This window comes from Macaca nemestrina, chromosome 4 (genome assembly GCF_043159975.1).
Source record: "Macaca nemestrina isolate mMacNem1 chromosome 4, mMacNem.hap1, whole genome shotgun sequence".
Classification (NCBI taxonomy): Eukaryota; Metazoa; Chordata; class Mammalia; order Primates; family Cercopithecidae; genus Macaca; species Macaca nemestrina.
Genome location: NC_092128.1, coordinates 2,163,003 through 2,185,443, shown reverse-complemented (window position 1 = coordinate 2,185,443; position 22,441 = coordinate 2,163,003). Strand labels below are relative to the sequence as shown.

Sequence of the window (22,441 nt, the reverse complement as noted above, 5' to 3'; positions counted from 1 at the left end):
CTTCTAAAAGCTCATGTCAGGCCCAGCTGGTAGGAGGAAAAAATAAAGGTGTAGGCATGATCCTGATTCACAATTATGAATATCAGCATGTGGCTCACACTAGTGTCAGCTTCTGAAAGTGAGATTTCAGCATGCTATTAAAAATAAACCTGCAACAATGCATTAAAAAATTTAGCATACAGAAATCCATGCTAGTGATATGGATGGTAATAGTCCATGCTATGCATATAATCCTAAGCTGCAGCTACTGAATTCTTGAGAAATTTGAGTACATTAAGAATTAAAACTTTGTATATAGAAAAATATAACCAAGGTTAAAGACAGTGACAAAGGGAATATTTGTAGCATCATGAAAATGATTTTTTGTAAAACAATACGAAAAGATCAATCAAATGGAAAAATTAAATGGTTCAAACTGCATAGGGAAATAAAAATATCCTTTAAACATAAGAACTTTAGCTTTATTTAAAAAAATACAGTTAGTACTACAGTGAAATAAGGCTTTGTGCCTGTCTACTTGGCAAACATAAAAAGTTAGATGCCGCACTGTGCAAGTGAAGACAAGGGACAGCAGTCACTTTTCATACATTGACATCTCCTTGGAGGACAATTTGGAAATATTTATTAAAATTCAAAATGCACATAGCCTTTGACCTGGCAGTTTTATTTCTGGAAATTTAACCTACAGACATTACTGACACATTTGCAAGGATATCCACTGCAGTTTTATTTGAATTAGCCAAAAACTGAAAACAACCTATTAAGATATAACGTGGTGGCTGGGTGTGGTGGCTCATGCCTGTAATTCTAGCACTTTGGGAGGCCGAGGTGGTTGGATCACCTGAGGTCAACAGTTTTGAGACCAGCCTGGCCATCGTGGTGAAACCTGGTCTGTACTTTAAAAAACAACACAAAAATTAGCCAGGCATGGTGGTGGAAGCCTGTAATCCCAGCTGCTCGGAGGCTGAGGCAGGAGAATTGCTTGAACCTGGGAGGCGGAGGTTGCAGTGAGCCGAGATCATGCCACTGCACTCCAGCCTGGGCAACAGATATATGTGTGTGTGTGTGTGTGTGTGTGTGTGTGTGTGTGTGTGTGTGTGTGTGTGTATAGAGAGAGAGAGAGGGAGAGAGAGAGAAACATGGTGAGACCCAATGTCTACCTCTTTTTTCCTTTTTTTTTTTTTGTAAAGAAAGTCTTGTTTCATGGCCCAGGCTGGTCTTAAACTCTTGGCTTCCAGTGATCCTCCTGCCTCGGCCTCCCAAAGTGCTAGGATTACAAGTGTGAAACACTGTGCCCTGCCCTAGAGTCAGCTTTAACTTGGTGGCTGTGAAGAAGATCAAAGGAAACACAAATATAATGAAGCTTTTTGAAAACCAGTTTTTCATGGACTGGCTGAGAGAGGGAACCTAATCTATTACGTGCCAAATTCCAGTGTGAAACCATGCACTCATGCTTTATTTTGAAACCATAAGCCATAGCACCCAAAACCTCTGTTCAGCTTTTGGGAACAAACAGGTTCAAAGTAGATGCACAGAGTGGCAGGACCGATGTGGAGAACACTGCATCCGTGCATTGTGTTTAATCACAAAGGCTGGAGCTGCTAATTGGCCAAATGGGAAGCTGCTGCCAAAGCTGTGATTAAAAGTGATGATTAGTCAGAAAGCAAATAAAATAATGGACAAGATTCCTTTGTCTAATGAGTTAGCTCATTGTCCATTTTTAGATAGGGACAGATACGTTGAGCAGCTGTTACTTTCCTGGGGAAGACAAACTTGGTTCTGTTCGCTGGAGACCGATGAGCCCACTGATATTCTGAACTCAGTTAATCCTTTGCTTTGTCAGGCGTGAACTGAATAGACAAGTCCATGGAGACATTTTTTTTCTGGCTCATAAATTAGAAGAAATACTTTAAAATCTATTGTTGATTTTATGACAAATGATGACATAGACTCCAAGTGTGTTGAATGGGAAAAGCAGAGATTGTGTCTTGGGTTAATATGGGAATTTGGTCCATTGTGCTACAGCACCGGAAACTTTACCAGAACTAAAGTCTGCTCCCTTTTTGTATTGAAAACGCAGTCCTACTAGTCTCATATGCGGGGATATTAAGTCTGTTATCAATAGAGTGTGAAATCATCACTCTTGTGAAAGGCGGAGACTTAATTCTCTAGCCTTGTAAAGTCGTGGGCAGTAACTACCAGCACCCACTTCTCCCTCATCCTGAAAGCTTGTAGGTAGCAGAGTCTGTCCTTGAATGTTACCTCAAGAAGAATGTCATTATCTTTGTGGAGTAAAACTTTCACCACGGCATACACATCTTGATTGTGGAGGAAAGAATTGTGAAAAACTTGAAAAAAGTATTTTGAATATGGCATTTACAAAGTTAGGAGTATTTGACACAGCAGCATGTGGGAAAAAAGAAAAGAATTAAAAAAAAAAAAAAAAACACAGAGTTAGGCTTAAAGGTCTCCATGAGGGTTTTCCTGAACCAGTCGGTGGTGAATGGATAAAGACAGTCTCCCCCACCCTGTTTTATTAACATGTGAATATCACCAAGTAGAAGGACACATTCAGATCAGACTGTGGATGGCTTCTTGAAGCAAAAGTTTGTTGAAGCAAAATGGCATTTTGGTTAGGAATTCCTTTTCAGAATCCAGTTCTGTCAGAGAACATGATTAAATACCATTTGCAGCTGGGTGCGGTGACGCACGCCTGTAATCCCAGCACTTTGGGAGGCCGAGATGGGTGGATCTCTTGAGGTCAGGAGTTTGAGACCAGCCTGACCAACATGGTGAAACCTTGTCTCTACTAAAAATACAGAAACTTAGCCAAGCCTGATGGCACATGCCTGTAATCCTGGGGGCAGAGGTTGCAGTGAGCCAAGATTGCCCCACTGCACTCCAGCCTGGGCCAGAGCGAGACTCTGTCTCCAAAAAAATAAATAAATACCATTTGCCTGCCTGATCTAATTACAGACATGTAAATTAGAATTCTTTGGTTAATATCAAAATTAAAAAATAAAACTGTCTAACAGAGCCTAATCTTCCTCTTAAACTAAGCAGCATAGTGTCTCGTATTCTTTTATTGTGATTATAAACAATTTCTTTTACCTTGAGGAATCAAGTTTCACATAGGGCTTTTTATAAACAAACTTGTTAGATTTTTATGTAATTCCATGATTATTTCTTTCTTTCTTTCTTTTTTTTTTTTTTTTTTTTTAAGAGATGGAGTCTTGTTCTATCACCCAGGCTGGAGTGCAGTGGCATGATCTCGGCTCACTGCAACCTCTGCCTCCCAGGTTCAAGTGATTCTCCTGCCTCAGGCTTCCAAGTCGCTGAGACTACAAGTGCACACCACCACGCCCAGCTAATTTTTGTATTTTTAGTAGAGACGGGATTTCACCATGTTGGTCATACTGGTCTCAAACTCCTGACCTCAGGTGATCTGCTAGCCTTGGCCTCCCAAAGTACTAGGATTACATGCATGAGCCACTGCAGCATCCACTTTCAAATTTAACTTTAAAAATACAGTTTTCATTGTATTTAATTTGGGGGGGATACCTTCTGTTTGTGAGCAGTGATGCTGTTTTTCTATTTAATGATGAAAGATTTCCCCTTGAGATAAATACATTTAGGTTAAAAAAGAGTCTTTTGGCAAGACTAACACAATAGTTGATTGTATCGTTTGTATGGACCAAGTAGTAGTTCATTATGCCCTTATGTTTTATAACTGAGCCAGATGATGTCTTAGTTGGTGGTGTCTGCAAGATTTCTCTGCTCTAAATTTTCTCTTTCCCTTGTTAATTGATCTATCTCTTGAGAGACACTTCGAGACTAGGCAAATCCTGTTTCTCCTCAAACTTTTGCCCGCTAATTTTAGCATACATTAGTAGATGTTGTCTGCAGTGTTTATCACTGTAGTGTTTGGTGATTCTGTTTCTCTTTCCTTCTACATTTTTAAACTGGATTCTGTGAGGAAAAGAGTTTTCTTTTCCCTCGTTTGTTTATTGATTTGGTTATTTATATAAGTATTGAGTCCATGGTGCGTGTATGTGCGTATAATCCTATGGATTAAAATCTAATGCTATCATTATTGCATAACCTTACTGTAATCGTGAGAGTATTGGAAAAACCCAAATTGAGGGACAGCATCCAGGACATGAAAGATGAAGACAAGAACTATATAGATTGGAGGAAGATTAAGAGGAAATAGTACCTAAATATAATGTGGGGTCCTGGATAGGATTCTAGAACAGATAAACGGCATTAGTGGGAAAATTGGTGGATTTCTAATTAAGTTTGTAGATTAGTTAACGTTACTGTATCAGTGCTAATTTCCTGTTGATAATTGTATCTGCTTAATGTAGAAGTAAGTAAGACATATGGAATAAGGGAACTTGTATCATTTTTGCAGTTTTTCTTTGTCTAAAATTAGTTTTTAAAAGTTTAAAAAATTAAAGAATATTAAGTAAACAATCATGAATCATTTTAGTTAAGTTTAAAACAATATTTTTTCTGCTGTTGGACATGTGATAAGGGTTTTTTATGTGAAATTTTCTATGATAGAAAATATCTGGAGGATTAATTTCTTTGACTTTACTTTTTTTTTTTTTTTTGAGACAGGGTCTTGCTTCATGACTGCAGCAAGAGTACAGAGGCACAATCTTGGCTCACTGCAGCCTCAGCCTCCCCAGTTCAAGTGATCTTTCTCCATCAATCCCCAAGTAGCTGGGACTACAGGCATGCGTCACCATGCCCTGCTAATTTGTTTTGTATTTTTTGTGGAAATGGGGTTTCAACATGTGGCCCAGGCTGGTCTTGTACTCCTGAGCTCAAGTGATCTGCCCACCTCGGCCTTCCAATGTGCTGGGATTATAGGCATGAGCCACTACACCAGGCGTGGCTTTTACATTTTGACAGTTAGAAACTTGATTCTAGGCTGAACATGGTGGCTCATGTCTGTAATCCCAGCAGTTTGGGAGGCTGAGGCAGGCAGATCACTTGAGGCCAGGAGTTTGAGAGACCAGCCTGGCCAATGTGGCAAAAACCCATCTCTACTAAAAATACAAGTTAGCCAGGTGTGGTGGTGTGCACCTGTGGTCCCAGTTACTCGGGAGGCTGAGGCATGAGAATTGCTTGAACCCGGGAGGCAGACGTTGCAGTAAGCCAAAATCGCCACTGCACTCCAGCTTGGGTGACAGAGTAAGATTCTGTCTCAATTTAAAAAAAAATAGAAACTTTGATTCTGAATACTGTTAGTTCACATATCAGTGTATAATTTTAAGTTGGCTTAACTACTCTCTGACACTGTTCTGATTAAATATGTCTCTCAAGATATTTAATTTTTTTTTTGTTTTTTTTGAGACAAAGTCTCACTCTGTTGCCCAGGCTGGAGGGCAGTGGCACGATCTCGGCTCACTGCAAGCTCCGCTTCCCAGGTTCAAGCGATTCTTCTGCCTCAGCCTCTCGAGTTGCTGGGACTACAGGCGCCCGCCACCACGCTCAGCTAATTTTTGTATTTTTAGTGGAGACGGGGTTTCACTATGTTGGCCAGGCTGGTCTCGAATTCCTGATCTCATGATCTGCCCGCCTCGGCCTCGCAGAGTGCTGGGATTACAGGCGTGAGCCACTGTGCCCCGCTTAAATGTATTTTTTTCTAATGATTCATATATAGTGTCTCTGACCTTTAACTTTTTTTTTTTTTTTTTTGACAGGATCTTGCTTTGTCACTCAAGACTGGAAGTGGCTCAATCCTGGCTCACTGCAGCCTCGACCTCCTGGGCCTAAGTGATTCTCCCACCTCAGCCCCCTGAGTGGCTGGGACTACGGGCACATGCTGCTGCATCCAACTATTTTTAAAAACTTTTTGTAGAGGCTGGTCTCAAACTTCTGGGCTCAAGTGATTCTCCTGCCTTGGCTTCCCAAAGTGCTGGGATTACAGGCATGAGCCACCTTGCCCAGCCTGGACCTTTAATTTTATTTTGGAAGAAATTTACAAAAATAAAATGTCCATACACTAAAGACTGGAACAATTTGGCGGGGGAGAAGAGGGTTCTCTTTAAGTATTTTTCATTTATTTGAAGTTTTATTCTTTCACTTCCTTCTATAAACCAAGTGATTTTGTTCAAAACTTAGTTTTACTTATGAAAAAAAATTTTCATCAGAGAGATTGATTTCTTCATTGAAATTTTTGTTGAGGTAATTGTAGATTCATATGCAACTGTTAGAAATGATACCAAGAGACGGCCGGGCACAGTGGCTCACGCCTGTAATCCCAGCACTTTGGGAGGCCGAGGCGGGCGGATCATGAGGTCAGGAGATCGAGACCATCCTGGCTAACATGGTGAAACCCCGTCTCTACTAAAAAAATACAAAAAATTAGCCGGGCGTGGTGGCGGGCGCTTGTAGTCCCAGCTACTTGGGAGGCTGAGGCAGGAGAATGGCGTGAGCCCAGGAGGTGGAGCTTGCAGTGAGCTGAGATGGCGCCCCTGCCCTCCAGCCTGGGTGACAGAGCGAGACTCCCTGAAAAAAAAAAAAAAAAAAAAGAAAAGAAGTGATACCCGGAGACCCCATCCACATCGCGCAGTTTCCTCTGGGTAGCATTTTACAAAGCTAGTAAGATGTTGCAGCCGGAACTCTGACATTGGTACAGAGCACCAGTCTTACTCACATTTCCCCAGTTTTACCTGTACTCATTTGTATATGTGAAGAAATCAGTTCTTATTCTTAGAAAGCTACTGAAGTACTAACTTGTATTATATCTAGTGACTTCTGGGAAACCATTTAACTTCTTGTGCCTCAGATTTTCTCATCTGATTAAGTCAAGACAGCTTTTTTGCATGATCTTAGAATCTTTTTTTGGGTGAAAACTTTCTATAATTTTTGTATGGGAGTTTAAAAATTGAAATTATAACCTTCCTTACCTCCTTTTTTCTCTTGTTTGGGTGTAGGAGGAAAAGGCTTCTCTTTTACATCGTACTCAGGAAGAAAGAAGAAAGAGAGAGGTAAAAACAGTTTTGTAATACTCTGTAGATAAGCCTTTTTTCTGCAGCATTTAAACACGCCTTGGTTTTACTGTATATATGTATATGTGTATGTATTTGTTATATATGACGGAATGTGTGTGTGTGTGTTTAGCTTTAGAAACATTTTTTGATTTCACTGTAAGTTACTTATTCTGGAGCCAGTATAGAAAAAGATGAACTAAAAAGGCAGTTTCCAGACTGAAGAAGGAACATGGGCTTTTGGTTGACTTACATAATGATATGGTTTCCAGAAGATCTAGAAAGCCGTATTATAAACATAATGTTCATGTTTCTTCTTTTTTTTTTTTTTTTTTTTAAGAGATTGAGTCTTGCTCTGTGAACCAGGCTGGAGTGCAGTGGCACGGTCATAGCTCACTGTAGCCTTGACCTCCTGGGCTCAGGTGATCTTCCTGCTCTAGCCTCCTATAGCTGGGACTACAGGTGCATGCCACCATGCCCAGCTAATTTTAAAAATTTTTACATAGATGGGGTCTTGCTTTGTTGCCAAGGCTGATTTCAAACTTATGGCCTCATGCAGCTGCCTCCCTCATTTTCCCAAAGTGTTGGGATTATAGGCGTGAACTGCCTCATCTGGCTTATGATGTTGATGTTTCATGACACAAAAGGAGAAAGCTCACTGTTAAGACATGTGTCTTAACTGTTTGTGAAGAAGTTGAAAGAAAGACACTAATGGCATTTTTATTGTTTATTCTACGTTATATGTTGTGATAGTTTCTTTAAATAGCTTTATTTTATTGATTAATCGGCAATTGTACTATCTTATGGCCTGCTTTTTTAGAGTTTATTGTTTTGTTATCTTAACAATTCATTTAGGCCTCTAACAAATATTTTTTGAGAACTTATTATGTATGTATTAGGTATTGCTCTGCTTGCTGAGTATACAGATAGTGAATAAGACAGACAAGGTTCCTGCTCAGTGGTAGAACAGAGCCGTGAACCAGGATACTGAGGTGGTGACAAAGACCTATGAGGGCAACAGAGTAATGTGATTACAACTGGAAGGGCCTATATTAGGCATGGTGTTTAGGGGAAGGGCTCTCTGAGGTGGTTAGAGTGAAAAGAGTTTTAGTTAGGATTTTCCAACCTTGGCACTGATGTTTTTGAACAGATAATTTTTTGTTGTGGGGAACTGCTCTGTACTCTGTACATTGGAGGATGTTTAGCAACATCCATGGCCTCTACCCACTAAATACCAGTAGCACTCCGTTCCCTCAATTGTGACAACCAAAAATGTCACCAGAAATTACCAGATGTCCCCGGGAGGGCACTGCTCAACCAAGAAAGATATTTGTTGGGTGGTGTTTTTAATCTTGTTTTATGGAAAATTCTGGGCTATTATCTCTTCCATTAGTGCTTTTGCTTCATTCTCCTCCTCCTCTCCTACTTGGACTCAAACTGTAAATGTATTTGACCTTTGCATTGTGTCCCATATATCCCTCATGTGCTTTTCTGGGACTACAGGCACCCGCCACTGCACCCAGCTGTTTTTTTTGTATTTTTAGTAGAGATGGGGTTTTGCCATGTTGGGCAGGCTGGTCTTGAACTCCTAACCTCAAGTGATCCGCCTGTCTCAGCCTGCCAAAGTGCTGGGATTACAAGCGTGAGCCACCCTGCCCGGCCTAATTGTTGAATACATCCATTGACTTCTTAATTTCAGCTTTTGTTATTTCAGTTCTAGAACTTTTTTTCATTCTTTTATATAGTCTTTAGTTCTCTTTTAATTTCTTGAACATAATTACAGATTTTTTAAGACAATGTTTAAACTCCAGTAATTGGATCTTCTGTGGGGTTTGTTTCTACTGTTTTTCCTCTTGATTTTTAATCTGATGAGTTTTCCTTTATAGGTGACTAGCTGCTTTTCTTTTGATGCTTTTAGAATTCAGTCTTTATCTTTCTCTTTAGGTAGTCTGATTATTTGCTTGGGGATGGTTGAGCCTGCTGTATGTGAGTGTCTAAATCTCCTGTGAGACAGGAAGTTTTCATCTATTATTTCATTAAATAGGTTTCCTAATCCTTTGACTCTTTGACCTTGGTATTACCAATACTTTGAATATTTTATTGCTTTATGTTATCCCAAATATCATGAATGCTTTGCTCATTCTTTTTTCTGTATTTTTGTCTGGCTGGATTATTTCAAAAGACTTGTCTTCAAGTTCTGAGATTCTTTCTTTTGCCTGATCAGTCTGTCTTGAAGCTTTCAAATGTATTTTGTATTTCTTTTTTTTTTTTTTTTTTTTTTTTTTTTTGAGACGGAGTCTTGCTCTGTCACCCAGGCTGGAGTGCAGTGGCTGGATCTCAGCTCACTGCAAGCTCCGCCTCCCGGGTTTACGCCATTCTCCTGCCTCAGCCTCCCGAGTAGCTGGGACTACAGGCGCCCGCCACCTCGCCCGGCTAGTTTTTTTGTATTTTTTAGTAGAGACGGGGTTTCACCGTGTTAGCCGGGATCGTCTCTCGATCTCCTGGCCTCGTGATCCGCCCGTCTCGGCCTCCCAAAGTGCTGGGATTACAGGCTTGAGCCACCGAATTTCTAGTTGATTCTTTTTAAAACTACCTGTCTCTTTGGTAAGTTGCTCGCTTATATACCAAATTATTTTTCTGACTGTATTTTTCAGAATTCCCTTGTATCTCACTGAGCTTTAAAACCAATATTTTGAGGGTTGGGCGCGGTGGCTCATGCCTGTATTCTCAGCACTTTGGGAGGCCGAGGCGGGTGGATCACCTGAGGTCAGGAGTTTGAGACCAGCCTGACCAACATGAAGAAACCCTGCATCTACTAAAAATACAAAATTAGCTGGGCGTGCTGGTGCATGCCTGTAATCCCAGCTACTCGGGAGCCTAAGGCAGGAGAATCGCTTGAACTCGGGAGGCAGAGGTTGTGGTGAGCTGAGATCACGCTGTTGCACTCCAGCCTAGAGTGAAACTCCGTCAAAAAAAAAAAAAAAAAAATTCAATAGTTTGAATTATTTGAGATTTTCAAAATTTCTATTTGATTAAAATCTATTGCTAGAGAATTATTGCATTCCTTTGGAGATGTCGTATTTCCTTGTTTTTTTCATGTTTCCAGTGTCCTTACATTGACATGTGCATCTGGTGAAAGTCACTTTTTCCTGGGGTTTCTTTTTTTTTTTTTTTGAGACAAAGTGTCGCTCTGTCACCTGGGCTGGAGTGCAGTGACGTGATCTCGGCTCACTTCAGCATTCACCTCCTGGCTTCAAGTGATTCTCCTGCCTCAGCCTCCCAAGTAGCTGGAATTACAGGCGTGCACCACCATGCTCAGCTAATTTTTTGTATTTTTAGTAGAGATGGAATTTCACCACGTTGGCCAGGCTAGTCGAATTCCTGACCTCAAGTGATCTGCCCGCCTTGGCCTCCCAAACTGCTGGGTTTATAGGCGTGAGCCACTATGCCTGGCCTCACAGGATTTTTTAATAACCATTTCAAGCCCAGAAAGTACACCTATATGACTTGATGGTGTTCTTGAATCCCACAGTGTGTGTGTTAGTCTCAGCTTTGTAGATGACATTCATAGAAGACGTGAAACAATGTAGTATGGTGAGATGGAGTACAGGCTTTATTATACCTGAGTTTGAATTCTGCCTTACATCTTTGGGTGTTGCTTAATCTTTGTAGCAGTCTCAGTTTCTGCATCTTTAAACTGGAAGTGATGCTCACCTGTAAGATGACTCTGCATTTGGATATAAACTGCCTCTCTTTTTTTTTTTTTTTTTTTTGAGACGGAGTCTTGCTCTGTCACCCAGGCTGGAATGCAGTGGTGCGATCTCGGCTCACTGCAACCTCCATCTCCCGGGTTCACACCGTTCTCCTGCCTCTGCCTGCCGAGTAGCTGGGAGTATAGGCGTCCGCCACCAAGCCTGGCTAATTTTTTGTATTTTTAGTAGAGGCAGGATTTCAGCATGTTAACCAGGATGGTCTCAATCTCCTGACCTCGTCATCCTCCCACCTCGGCCTCCCAAAGTTCTGGGATTACAGGCATGAGCCACCATGCCTGGCTTAAAGTGCCTCTCATAGGGCTGACACATAGTAGTAGGCTGTCCAACATGGTAGCACTGGTCATAACAATGAAGAACACATATTTTTGCCAGGTCACTGAGCATTTTAAAGATAGTCTCAAGTCAATGAAAATTGGAATTTTCTCTTGAAACAAGAAAGTGACCTTTAAAATAAATGCTGGTGTTGTCTGTTTGTATTCCTTTAATATTTAAAACTTTAAGAAGTCCTGCTAACTGGGCACAGTGGCTCATGCCTGTAATCTCAGCACTTTGGGAGGCCAAGGCGGGAGGATCATGAGGTCAGGATATCGAGACCATCCTGGCTAACACGGTGAAACCCCGTCTCTACTAAAAATACAAAAAATTAGCCAGGTGTGGTGGCGGGCACCTGTAGTCCCAGCCACCTGGGAAACTGAGGCTGGAGAATGGCGTGAACCCAGGAGGCAGAACTTGCAGTGAGCCAAGATCGCACTACCACACTCCAGCATGGGCGACAAAGCAAGACTCTGTCTCAAAAAAAAATAAATAAAATAAAACAAAACAAAAAGTCCTACTATGCTAGTGGGATTGTAAAATGGTGTTGGCATTTTGGAAAACAGTGTGGCAATTCCTCAATGATAACTCTACTTCTAAGTTTATGCTCAACAGAAATGAAAACCTGTATCCACAACAAAACTTCTCTATGAATGTTCATAGCAGCCTTAATTCCTAATAGACCAAAGTGGAAGCAGCCCACATGTCCATCAGTAGATGAATGCGTGAATTCAGCATGATCCGTCAATACACTGGAACATTACTCTCAGCCTTAGAAAGGAATTAAGTTCTCACATACGCTGTAATGTAGGTGGATCTTGAAAACATCATGCTAAGTGAAGAAAACCAGACACAACATACTGTATGATCCCATTGTATCAACTGTCCAGAATAAGCAAATCCATAGGATAGAAGTAGATGAGTGATCGCCAGGGGCAAGGGAAAGGCCGGCAGGAAACTGGGGGTGACTGTAAATGGAGACAGGGCTTCTGGTTGTGGGTGATGAAGGTATTCTAAAAATCAGTGGTGATGGTTATAGGACTGTTAATATATTAAATGCATATTTAGTGGGTGTTACCATTTAAAGAATGAATTTTATGGTATGTGAATTACATCACCATTAAGTGTTTTTAAAGTCTGTACTAGCAAAATGTCATTTTCACTCAGTTCTGACCAGTTGCTCCCTCACTCCTCCTTTTATTGTTTAGGAAGAAAGGCGAAGGTTGAAAAATGCAATAATTATCCAGTCATTTATTCGAGGCTATAGAGACAGAAAACAGCAAGTAAGTTTGTTTGTTTTAAAATGAGAAGAATAGTAGAGCATGGGAGAGCTTATTTTAAATATGGTATCTTTGTACACCTTGTTAATGGAAGTCAATGTTGACAATAGTATTCTTCCCAATAAATAATTTTATTTGTTCTGATTATTGTAAAGATTTATAGATAGGTGAGTTTTTAGGTAATTTTTAAATAATAAAATGCAAACATGGGCCTAACCACAGTTGAAAATCAAAATAGAAGAAAGTCGTGGGAGATTCTTTATTTTTTTTTTTTCAAATTGAGACTGAGTCTCACTGTGTTGCCCAGGCCAGACTCCAGTGGCATGATCTTGGCTCACTGCAACCTCTACCTCCTGGGTTCAAGCAATTCTACTGCCTCAGCCTCCCGAGTAGCTGGGATTACAGGCGCGCGCTACCATGCCTGGCTGATTTTTGTATTTTTAGTAGAGTTGGGGTTTTACCATGTTGGCCAGGCTGGTCTCGAACTCCTGACCTCAAATGATTTGCCTGCCTTGGCCTCTCAAAGTGCTGGGATTACAAGCATAAGCCACTGCGCCTGGCTTGTTTTTGTTATGTTTTTTGTTTTTTGAGAGTGTCTTGCTCTGTCACCCAAGCTGGAGTGCAGTTGCACAATCTTGGCTCACTGCAAGCTCTGCCCCCAGGTTCAAGCGATTCTCCTGCTCCAGCCTCCTGAGTAGCAGGGACTACAGGTGCATACCACCACAGCTGACTAACTGTTTTTGTATTTTTAGTAGAGATGGGGTTTCACCATGTTGGCAGGCTGGTCTCAAACTCCTGACCTCAGGTGATCCACCCACCTTGACCTCCCAAAGTGCTGTGATTATAGGCGTGAGCCTCTGTGCCCAGCCTAGCTTTTGTATTTTTGGTAGAGACGGGGTTTCGCCATGTTGGCCAGCCTGATCTTGAACTCCTGACCTCAGGTGATCCACCTGCCTTGGCCTCCTGAAGTGCTAGGATTAAAGGCTTAAGCCACCATGCCTAGCTTTTTTTTTTTCTTCTTTTTTTTTTTTTAACCTTTTTTTTTTTCCCTACAACTCAACTGTGAGCAAGGACCAATAGTGGCGTTTTCATTGTCAATTTCCACCATTCCTGTAAACACAGCAACGTATATTTACATCATAAGAATTGCGTGTCCAAATACTGTATTTATGGGTCATTTTGTTTTGTTTTTCTTTCAGTATTCCATCCAAAGAAGTGCATTTGATCGCTGTGCCACCTTGTCACAGTCTGGGGGCACTTTTCCCATTGCTAATGGCCCCAACCTTACCCTTTTGGTAAGGCAGCTTCTGTTTTTTTACAAACAAAATGAAGACTCAAAACGTTTGGTGAGTGTTAACTACACTTTCACTTGTCCTCGTTTACACGTGTTCTGCTTTTTTGTTTAAAGTGGAAATGGCATCTCATCAGAAAGTTAAGCAGCTCTCCACTGCGTCCAGGCTTTGCGAACTTCTCAGCTAGCTGTGAGAGGTTACCTTTGTGGTGATGTGTTTTACCTCTTAAAATTTGATACACATAAAAATGTGTGTCCAAAAATAGGCTTTTTCGTATTTTTTTTTACAGTGGAAAACCTTAAGCATTTAAAAAGTAGAATATTTTGCCCACCTGTCATGTACCCTGACACAGCCTCAGCAGTTGCCAGCACACCTAGGTCAGTGGGAAGTGCACTCTGAATACCACATCATGATTACCTGCAAACTCAAAAATGCAGGGTCTCAGTGTTTACATTTTATTATTGTTATATTAGAGATGGAGTCTTGCTCTGTTGCTTGAATTCCCAGGCTTAAGCAGTCCTCCCACCTCAGCCTCTCAGGTAGCTGGGCCTACAGGTGTGTGTACATCTTGTTAATGTTAAGGCTAATTTTTTTTTTTTTTTTTTTTTGAGACGGAGTCTCACTCTGTTGCCCAGGCTGGAGTGCAGTGGCCGGATCTCAGCTCACTGCAAGCTCCGCCTCCCGGGTTTACGCCATTCTCCTGCCTCAGTAGCTGGGACTGCAGGCGCCCACCACCTCGCCCGGCTAGTTTTTTGTATTTTTTAGTAGAGACGGGGTTTCACCGTGTTAGCCAGGATGGTCTCGATCTCCTGACCTCGTGATCCGCCTGTCTCGGCCTCCCAAAGTGCTGGGATTACAGACTTGAGCCACTGCGCCCGGCCAATTTTTTTTTTTTTTTTTTTGTAGAGATGAGGTCTTGCTATGTTGTCCAGGCTGTTCGCAAACTCCTAGCCTCAAGTGATTTTCCCTTCCTGGCTTCTCAAAAGTGCTGGAATTACAGGTGTGAGCCACTGTTCATGATTTAGGGTCTCTTTTTTGCGGGGGCGTTGGGGGAGTAGAGCTTTGCTCTGTCACCTAGGCTGGAGTGCAGTGGTGCATTCTTGGCTCACTGCAACCTTCACCTCTCGGGCCCAAGCAATTCTCGTGTCTCAGCCACCTAAGTGGCTGGAATTACAGGCATGTTACCAACATGCCTGGCTAATTTTTCTATTTTTAGTGGAGACGGGGTTTCACCATGTTGGCCAGACTAGCCTGCAACTCCTGGCCTCAAGTGATCCTCCCACCTCAGCCTCCCAAAGTGCTAGGATTGTAAGCATAAGGCACCACGCCCAGCCTTCGGGTCTGATTTAAAAAAAAAAAAAAATCCCAAATATAATCGTAGTTCTCTAAAATTTTGTAGGCTTTTGATCTTAGTGCTGAGGAACAGTGTGTATTAATGGTGGAAAATACATAAATACATCTAGATGCATAGAAGAATATTTTTAAAAAATGGAACTTGTTACTGTCCATTTTCTCAGGGAATATTAAGAGATTTGTATATAATTGTTGGGTTATATATATATTTTATATAATTTTATTTATATATATATATATATATATATATATTTTTTTTTTTTTTTTTTTTTTTTGAGACAGTCTTGCTTTGTCACCCAGGCTGGAGTGCAGTGGCGTGATCTTGGCTCACTGTAACCTCTGCCTCCCAGGTTCAAGCGATTCTCCTGCTTCATCCTCCCAAGTAGCTGAAATTACAGACATGTACCACCATGCCCAGCTAAGTTTTGTATTTTTAGTAGAGAAGGGGTGTTGCCATGTTGGGCAGGCTGGTCTCGAATTCCTGGCCTCGGGTGATCCACCTGCCTCGGCCTCCCATAGTGCTGGGATTACAGGCGTCAGCACCGCGCCTGGCCTAGGGTTAAATATACTATTTATCTTTTTTTTTTTTTTCCTTTTCGAGATGGAGTCTCGCTCACTCTGTCGCCCAGGCTGGAGTGTAGTGGTGTGATCTCAGCTCACTGCAACCTCATCTCCTGGGTTCAAGCGTCCTCCTACCTGAGCCCCCTGAGTAGCTGGGATTGCAAGCTTATGCCACCACCCCCAGCTAATTTTTTTTGTATTTTTAGTAGAGGCAGGTTTCACCATGTTGGCCAGGCTGGTCTTGAACTCCTGACCTCAAGTGATGCACCTGCCTCAATATCCCAAAGTACTGGGATTACAGGCATGAACCACCACACCCAGCCAGGTTAAATATATTATTTATTTTTTAGAAATTTGTGTTTATCTGTGTTAAAAATCTCAAATTGCATGAAAAGGGGAGTATACAGTGAAAAATAAGTCTTCTTTGCTACAAACCATCCCTACTGAATGATCCTACACGAATTAATTACAGCGCACAAAGGAATATATGATTACTCCACTGGTGTTCAGCTTTAAAACCCAGCATTGCCTCCGGAGTTGAGCTAAGCTGGAACATGGGGAAAACTTTCTGTAAACCGAGAAGGTGCAGAGAAAGAACTGAGAGCCAGTCTGGAGAGGCAGTGAAAGCCGTTGAATCTACCCATTCTAGACTTCAGTTAAGTGCAGGCTCTTTCCAGGCTTTCTGAAGTTGATGAAAAAAAGAATCAGAATAGTACAATGGCAGATAATCGGGCTTGCTTTCTGGAACAGGCTCTCCCGGCCTCACATACTCTAATCTTGTAGATTGCAAGATCGCCAAGGAGCACAGAGGCAGGTGATGTGAGATGTTGGTTGGTGTCTCTCCAGAGCACCTGTTACCTTTAAGTGAGGTCCTCAGTCTTAGTCATCAATCACGACGTGGTTTATAAACATGGTGTAGCTACACAGTCTTGCTTCTGAAGCCGTCTGTGAAAAGCTTGGAGGTAAATGAACTATTTGACTTTAGGCCTCGAGCAAATATCAAGCAAATTGCTCATGTCCAAGTATTCTGAAACCTTAAATAGAATTAAATAGAATTAAATGTCCTGGCCGGGCGCGGTGGCTCAAGCCTGTAATCCCAGCACTTTGGGAGGCCGAGACGGGCGGATCACTAGGTCAGGAGATCGAGACCATCCTGGCGAACACGGTGAAACCCCGTCTCTACTAAAAAATACAAAAAACTAGCTGGGCGAGGCGGCGGGCGCCTGTAGTCCCAGCTACTCGGGAGGCTGAGGCAGGAGAATGGCGTAAACCCGGGGGGCGGAGCTTGCAGTGAGCTGAGATCCGGCCACTGCACTCCAGCCCGGGCGACAGAGCCAGACTCCGTCTCAAAAAAAAAAAAAAGAATTAAATGTCCTAAGACCCGTCCAGGAAAAGGATAAAAGAAAAGTGGTCTGGACACAGTGGCTCATGCCTGTATTACCAACACTTCACGGGGCTGAGGTGGGAGGATCCCTCCAGGCCAGGAGTTTGAGACCAGCCTGGCCAAAATACCAGACTCCACCTATAAAACAAAGCAAAAAATAAATTAGCATGCTGCTGTAGTCCAGCTACTTAGGAGGCTGAGGCAGGAGGATCGTTTGAGCACAGGTATTCAAGGCTGCAGTGAGCTGTGATCCTGCCACTGCACTCCAGCCTGGGCAGTTGAATGTTGATTCAGTTCTCAAGCATAGATGCGATAGCAATAAATTAATCTTAACATAGGGGAAAATGTCTCCTGCCCCCGTCTTCACATTGTTTGCTTTTTACTGTAGGAGTAAGCATAATGCCACTTTTGATAGGTTTTCAAAGCTATTCTATGCAAAAATCAACATATATGGCTATTTCTTCCTCAACTTCCCCTTTTTAAACATTTTTTATTATGACTTTAAGTCAAATATGGTACTAAGATGATATTTTATGTACAGTTTAATTCTGGAATTAATAATTGCCTCACTTTTTAGTTGCTTAATTTTCTTTGAATCTTTTGATGAAGTCTTCTTCCAACAGTCCTATTATATAATGTGTAGTTATTTTACATCTCATTTGTTAACTGGTAATAGAAATTTTAGGAAGAGCTACATGTCAGCTAGTGAAGGAATTATTCATATCTTATTTGTTCCTGAGAAAATGTGGGCAAGGTAGCTCCGAACACCTCAAGAGAAAGCCTGTGTGTAGGCAAATTAGCTAATATTAGGAGTAGTTCAGAATTATTTCATCCCAGCTTAAGACATGTGCTAATTTATTATGCAGAGTGCTTTTGTGTTGGTAATTTCATTGTTAATAGCATTTTATGGCAAAGAAATGTTAATGTCAAAGAAGAAACTACTTAAAAATAATAGGCAAAGAAAAGGCTATGTGGCATATTTATATCTAGCTACACTTAAGAGGCTATCTTTGCCGAGTGTGGTGGCTCACGTGTATAATCCCAGCGCTTTGGGAGGCTGAGATTGGCAGATCACTTGAGGCCAGGAGTTCGAGAATAGCCTGGCCAACATGGCGAAACCCCATCCCTACTAAAAATATAAAAATTAGCTGGGCTTGGTGGCAGGCACCCGTAATCTGAGCTACTTGGGAGGCTAAGGCATGAGACTCGCTTGAACCTAGGAGAAGTTGCAGTGGGCCAAGATTGCATCACTGCTCTCCAGCCTGGGTGACAGAGTGAGACTCTGTCTCAAAAGAAAAAACAAAGGCTATCTTTTCATTCTAGATGATTCTAAATGGGCCTTATGAAAGGCAAAAATAAAATACCAGTCTATTTCACAAAGGTATAGTAGAGAAAGTGGAAGAGATTCCTTGTTAAGTATTGCGTTTTCAAAGTAATAGGGCAGCTTCATACATACTGTCTAGTCAGGCCTCTTGATTGCAAGTGACGGAAATCTGCATCTGCATTTAATGAACTCACTGACTATCCTTTTATCCAGGACAATGGAGAGTTCTCATAGGATTGCCTTCCCTATCAAAAAAATGATGGAGTTAGAGAAGGGAAGTATCCAAAAGGGTCGATGCTAGAGACACACAGGCACACACATCCGCAGAGAAAAAAGGTGAAAAGAAACAGATATCCTATGTAACTTGGGATTAATATTCGTATTTCTCATATATTTTTATTACAGATTCCTGATTTTTGCAAATGAACTATTTTTGTTTCAGATTGACATGAGCTTTAAGTGTACTTTGTTTTAGTTACTAATTTAGTAATTTAATACTGATGTATTAAGATTGAAAATGCAAATACTTTTGTTTTTTTGGAGACAAGGTCTCTCTGTCATCCAGGCAGTGCAGTGACTTAATGTTGGCTCACTGCAGCCTCCACCCACACCCCCCAAGTTCAAGTGATCCTCCCATCTCAGCCTCCTGAGTAGCTGGGATTACAGGTGTGTGCTGCCACGCTCAGCTAATTTTTGTATTTTTTGGTAGAGACAGAGTTTCACCATGTTGGCCAACCTCAAGTGAGCTGCCTGCCTCGGCCTCCCACAGTTACAGATGTGAGCCACCGCGCCTGGCTGGAAAATGAACATGCCTCTAAATAAAACCTGACTTAGAATATTTACTTCTTACCACCTTTTGACTAGGTTTGATTAAATGTGCATTGCCACTTAAGGAAATTTGGGGTATTATGTAAATTAGCAAACTTAAATTGTCAGAGTTATAAATTGTGTGTTTTGCTGTTTCAGATATGGCTGTATCAGAACTTAATTAAACACAGCTCTCTGTTTGTCAAGCAGTTGGATGGATCTGAGAGACTTACATGCTTATTTCAAATAAAAAGATTGATGAGCCTCTGTTGCAGGTAAAATTCTATTGTAAGTCAGCAATGTATATAATGTATTGATCACCTTGTTTAGGGGAATACCTTTTGACTTTTATTTTCAGAGACAGTGACTTTTCCATACCTTTTTTTTTTTTTTAATGAGATCATGGACTTTTTTTTTTCTTTGAGACGGAGTCTCTCTGTCTCCCAGGCTGGAGGGCAGTGGTGCGATCTCGGCTCATTGCAAACTCCGCCTCCCGGGTTCACACCATTCTCCTGCCTCAGCCTCCTGAGCAGCTGGGATTTCAAGTGCCCACCACGCCCGGCTAAATTTTTGTGTTTTTGGTAGAGACGGGGTTTCACTGTGTTAGCTAGGTTGGTCTCAATCTCCTGACCTCATGACCTGCCCGCCTTGGCTTCCCAAAGTGCTGGGATTACAGGCGTGAGCCACCGCGCCTGGCCATGGACTTCTATATATTACAATTTTTACTCTAGGTGATTCAGGCCGGCATGAGATATAAATGAAGACACATATATCAGTATCTTTCAGGTGACTTTTTCTTTCAAGGATGCCCTGGAATTATCTTGTGAATGTTGGCCATCCTGGTTACTGGAGAATGGAAGGCCAGCCAAAAGAGGACTCCTGATGTGTGAGAATGATTCCATTCCATAGGGGTCTCAACCAAAATGCAGTTTGAAAGCCCCTTCTTTAGAATACACCTTTCATCAGGCTTTTTATTATTTATGTAGGAACTCAACATAAGCCACTGCTGTGACTTTCTTGCATTCAGTGTCCAAAAGAACACGTGTAAGTGATGTGAATTATATTGCCTGAATATAACACCTTTACCAGTTTTTAATAAATTGCTTATGTCTCAACAGTAGTAAAATTTTCAAATGATTCTGAACCTTCAGTATAATTTCAGTTAATTTTCTGGACACTGCCTGTAATATTTGTTTAGGATTACTATCAGAACTAGTCTTTTCTTTTTTTTTTTTTTTTTTTTGAGACGGAGTCTCGCTCTGTCGCCCAGGCTGGAGTGCAGTGGCCGGATCTCAGCTCACTGCAAGCTCCGCCTCCCGGGTTTACGCCATTCTCCTGCCTCAGCCTCCCGAATAGCTGGGACTACAGGTGCCCGCCACCTCGCCCGGCTAGTTTTTTTTGTATTTTTTTTAGTAGAGACGGGGTTTCACCGTGTTAGCCAGGATGGTCTCGATCTCCTGACCTCGTGATCCGCCCGCCTCGGCCTCCCAGAGTGCTGGGATTACAGGCTTGAGCCACCGCGCCCGGCCCAGAACTAGTCTTTTCTAACTGATTTTTCAAAAATACTTAGCTGGACCAAAGATAGGAATAAAGAACCTATTAGTAGAAGAGAGAACCAGGAAGATCCCAGATGCCAGTAATTCATATTTTTTCTAACTTATTTCTTTGATAAACTTTTAGTTTGAGAAACACATTGTATACATTCTTTCTGTAAAGCAGGAGTTTGCAAACTTTTTCTGTAAATGGCAAGATAGCAAGTATTTTAGGGTTTGTGGTCCACATATGGTCTCTGTTATATATTTTTCTTGCCTTTTGCTTACAACTCTGTAAAAATAAAGGAATCATGCTTCATTCAACAGCTGTACAAAAAACAGCCCTGGGGCTGGTTTGGCCTGTGGGTTGTAGTTTGTAAAACACCTCTAACGTAACTTTTGAATGTATTTGTATAAGCAAATAATCTAAATATAATTATTCTTTTCCCAACTTTTATTTTTAAAAATTTCTAATACAAGAAACTCCTGATGCCCAGGAGTTCGAGGCTGCAGTGAACTGTGCAGCAGAACTCTCGTTTGGGCAGCAGAGCAATACCATGTTTCTTTTTTATTATTTATTTATTATTTTTTATTTATTTATTTTTATTTTTGAGATAGAGTCTTGCTCTGTCACCCAGGCTGGAGTGCAGTGGCGCAATCTTGGCTTGCTGCAACCTCTGCCTCCTGGGTTCAAGCATTTCTCCTACCCCAGCCTCTCGAGTAGCTGGGACCACAGGTATGTGCCACCACATCCAGCTAATTTTTGTATTTTTAGTAGAGACGTGGTTTTGCCATGTTGGCCGGGCTGGTCTCGAACTCCTGACCTCAGTTCATCCACCTGCCTTGGCCTCCCAAAGTGCTGGGATTACAGGCGTGAGATACCGTGCCCAGCCAAATCCATGTTTCTTTAACAACAACGACAAAACACTCCTCCTCATCTTTCCTCTTTAATCTCATTAAGGTCTTGTGTATTTTTAAAAATACGGTGTGTTTTAGTGGTCTGCTTATAGGTAGAGAGCGCCCTGTAAGGAGCCCGTTTTTCTTTTCTTCTTTTTTTTTTTTTGAGACGGTGTCTTGCTCTGTCGCCCAGGCTGGAGTGCAGTGGTGTGATCTCGGCTCACTGCAAGCTCTGCCTCCCAGGTTCACGCCTTTCTCCTGCCTCAGCCTCCTGGGTAGCTGGGACTACAGGCGCTCACCACCACGCCCGGCTAATTTTTTGTATTTTTAGTAGAGACGGGGTTTCACCATATTAGCCAGGATGGTCTCAATCTCCTGACCTCGTGATCTGCCCGCCTTGGCTTCCCAAAGTGCTGGGATTACAGGCGTGAGCCACCGCGCCCGGCCAAGCAGCCCGTTTTGCTTGGCTTGGCCTCATTTGTATTTTGAGAGATCTTTGTTTTCTGTGAGGTCACAGAGGCTCAAGTGCTCTCTCTGCCCCAGGCCTGGGGCTGTTTTCTCTAAGGAGCACTGATTCTTTTTGATGAGAAATGGAATTTTAACAAAATGTAAATGTTAGAAATTGTATTTCAGGTGTGTGTTAGTAAGTCGACAGTCTCATCTGCCATGTGCCAGAGCATTGAATTTTTCTTTTTCTGTAAATGTGGCCTTCCAGAACCACCTGTAGCTCCTTTTGTGACTATAATCACATACATATTTTTTAATGCTGTTGAATATTTCCAAAGTCATGGAATCACTGGGTCACATGGTAGTTACATATTTCACTTTAGAAGAAACTACCAAACTTAGAACAGCAGCATACGAGAGGCGCAGCTCCTCCGTATCCTGAACCCTTGGTATTGACATGTGTCAAAACCCAGCC

The 22,441-nt window shown here is 41.8% G+C and overlaps 1 protein-coding gene across 2 annotated transcripts in view; it reads left to right on the top strand.

The window, feature by feature from the left end:
* LOC105475009 (ubiquitin protein ligase E3C) overlaps window positions 1-22,441 on the top strand; it is a 140,560-nt gene that overhangs the window by 21,396 nt on the left and 96,723 nt on the right. For both annotated transcript variants that reach the window (XM_071094173.1, XM_071094174.1), the window contains 4 exons: window positions 6,951-7,004; window positions 12,298-12,372; window positions 13,569-13,715; window positions 19,250-19,365. In XM_071094173.1, coding sequence (XP_070950274.1) covers window positions 6,951-7,004; window positions 12,298-12,372; window positions 13,569-13,715; window positions 19,250-19,365 — 392 coding nt within the window. The remainder of the gene's footprint in view (window positions 1-6,950; window positions 7,005-12,297; window positions 12,373-13,568; window positions 13,716-19,249; window positions 19,366-22,441) is intronic.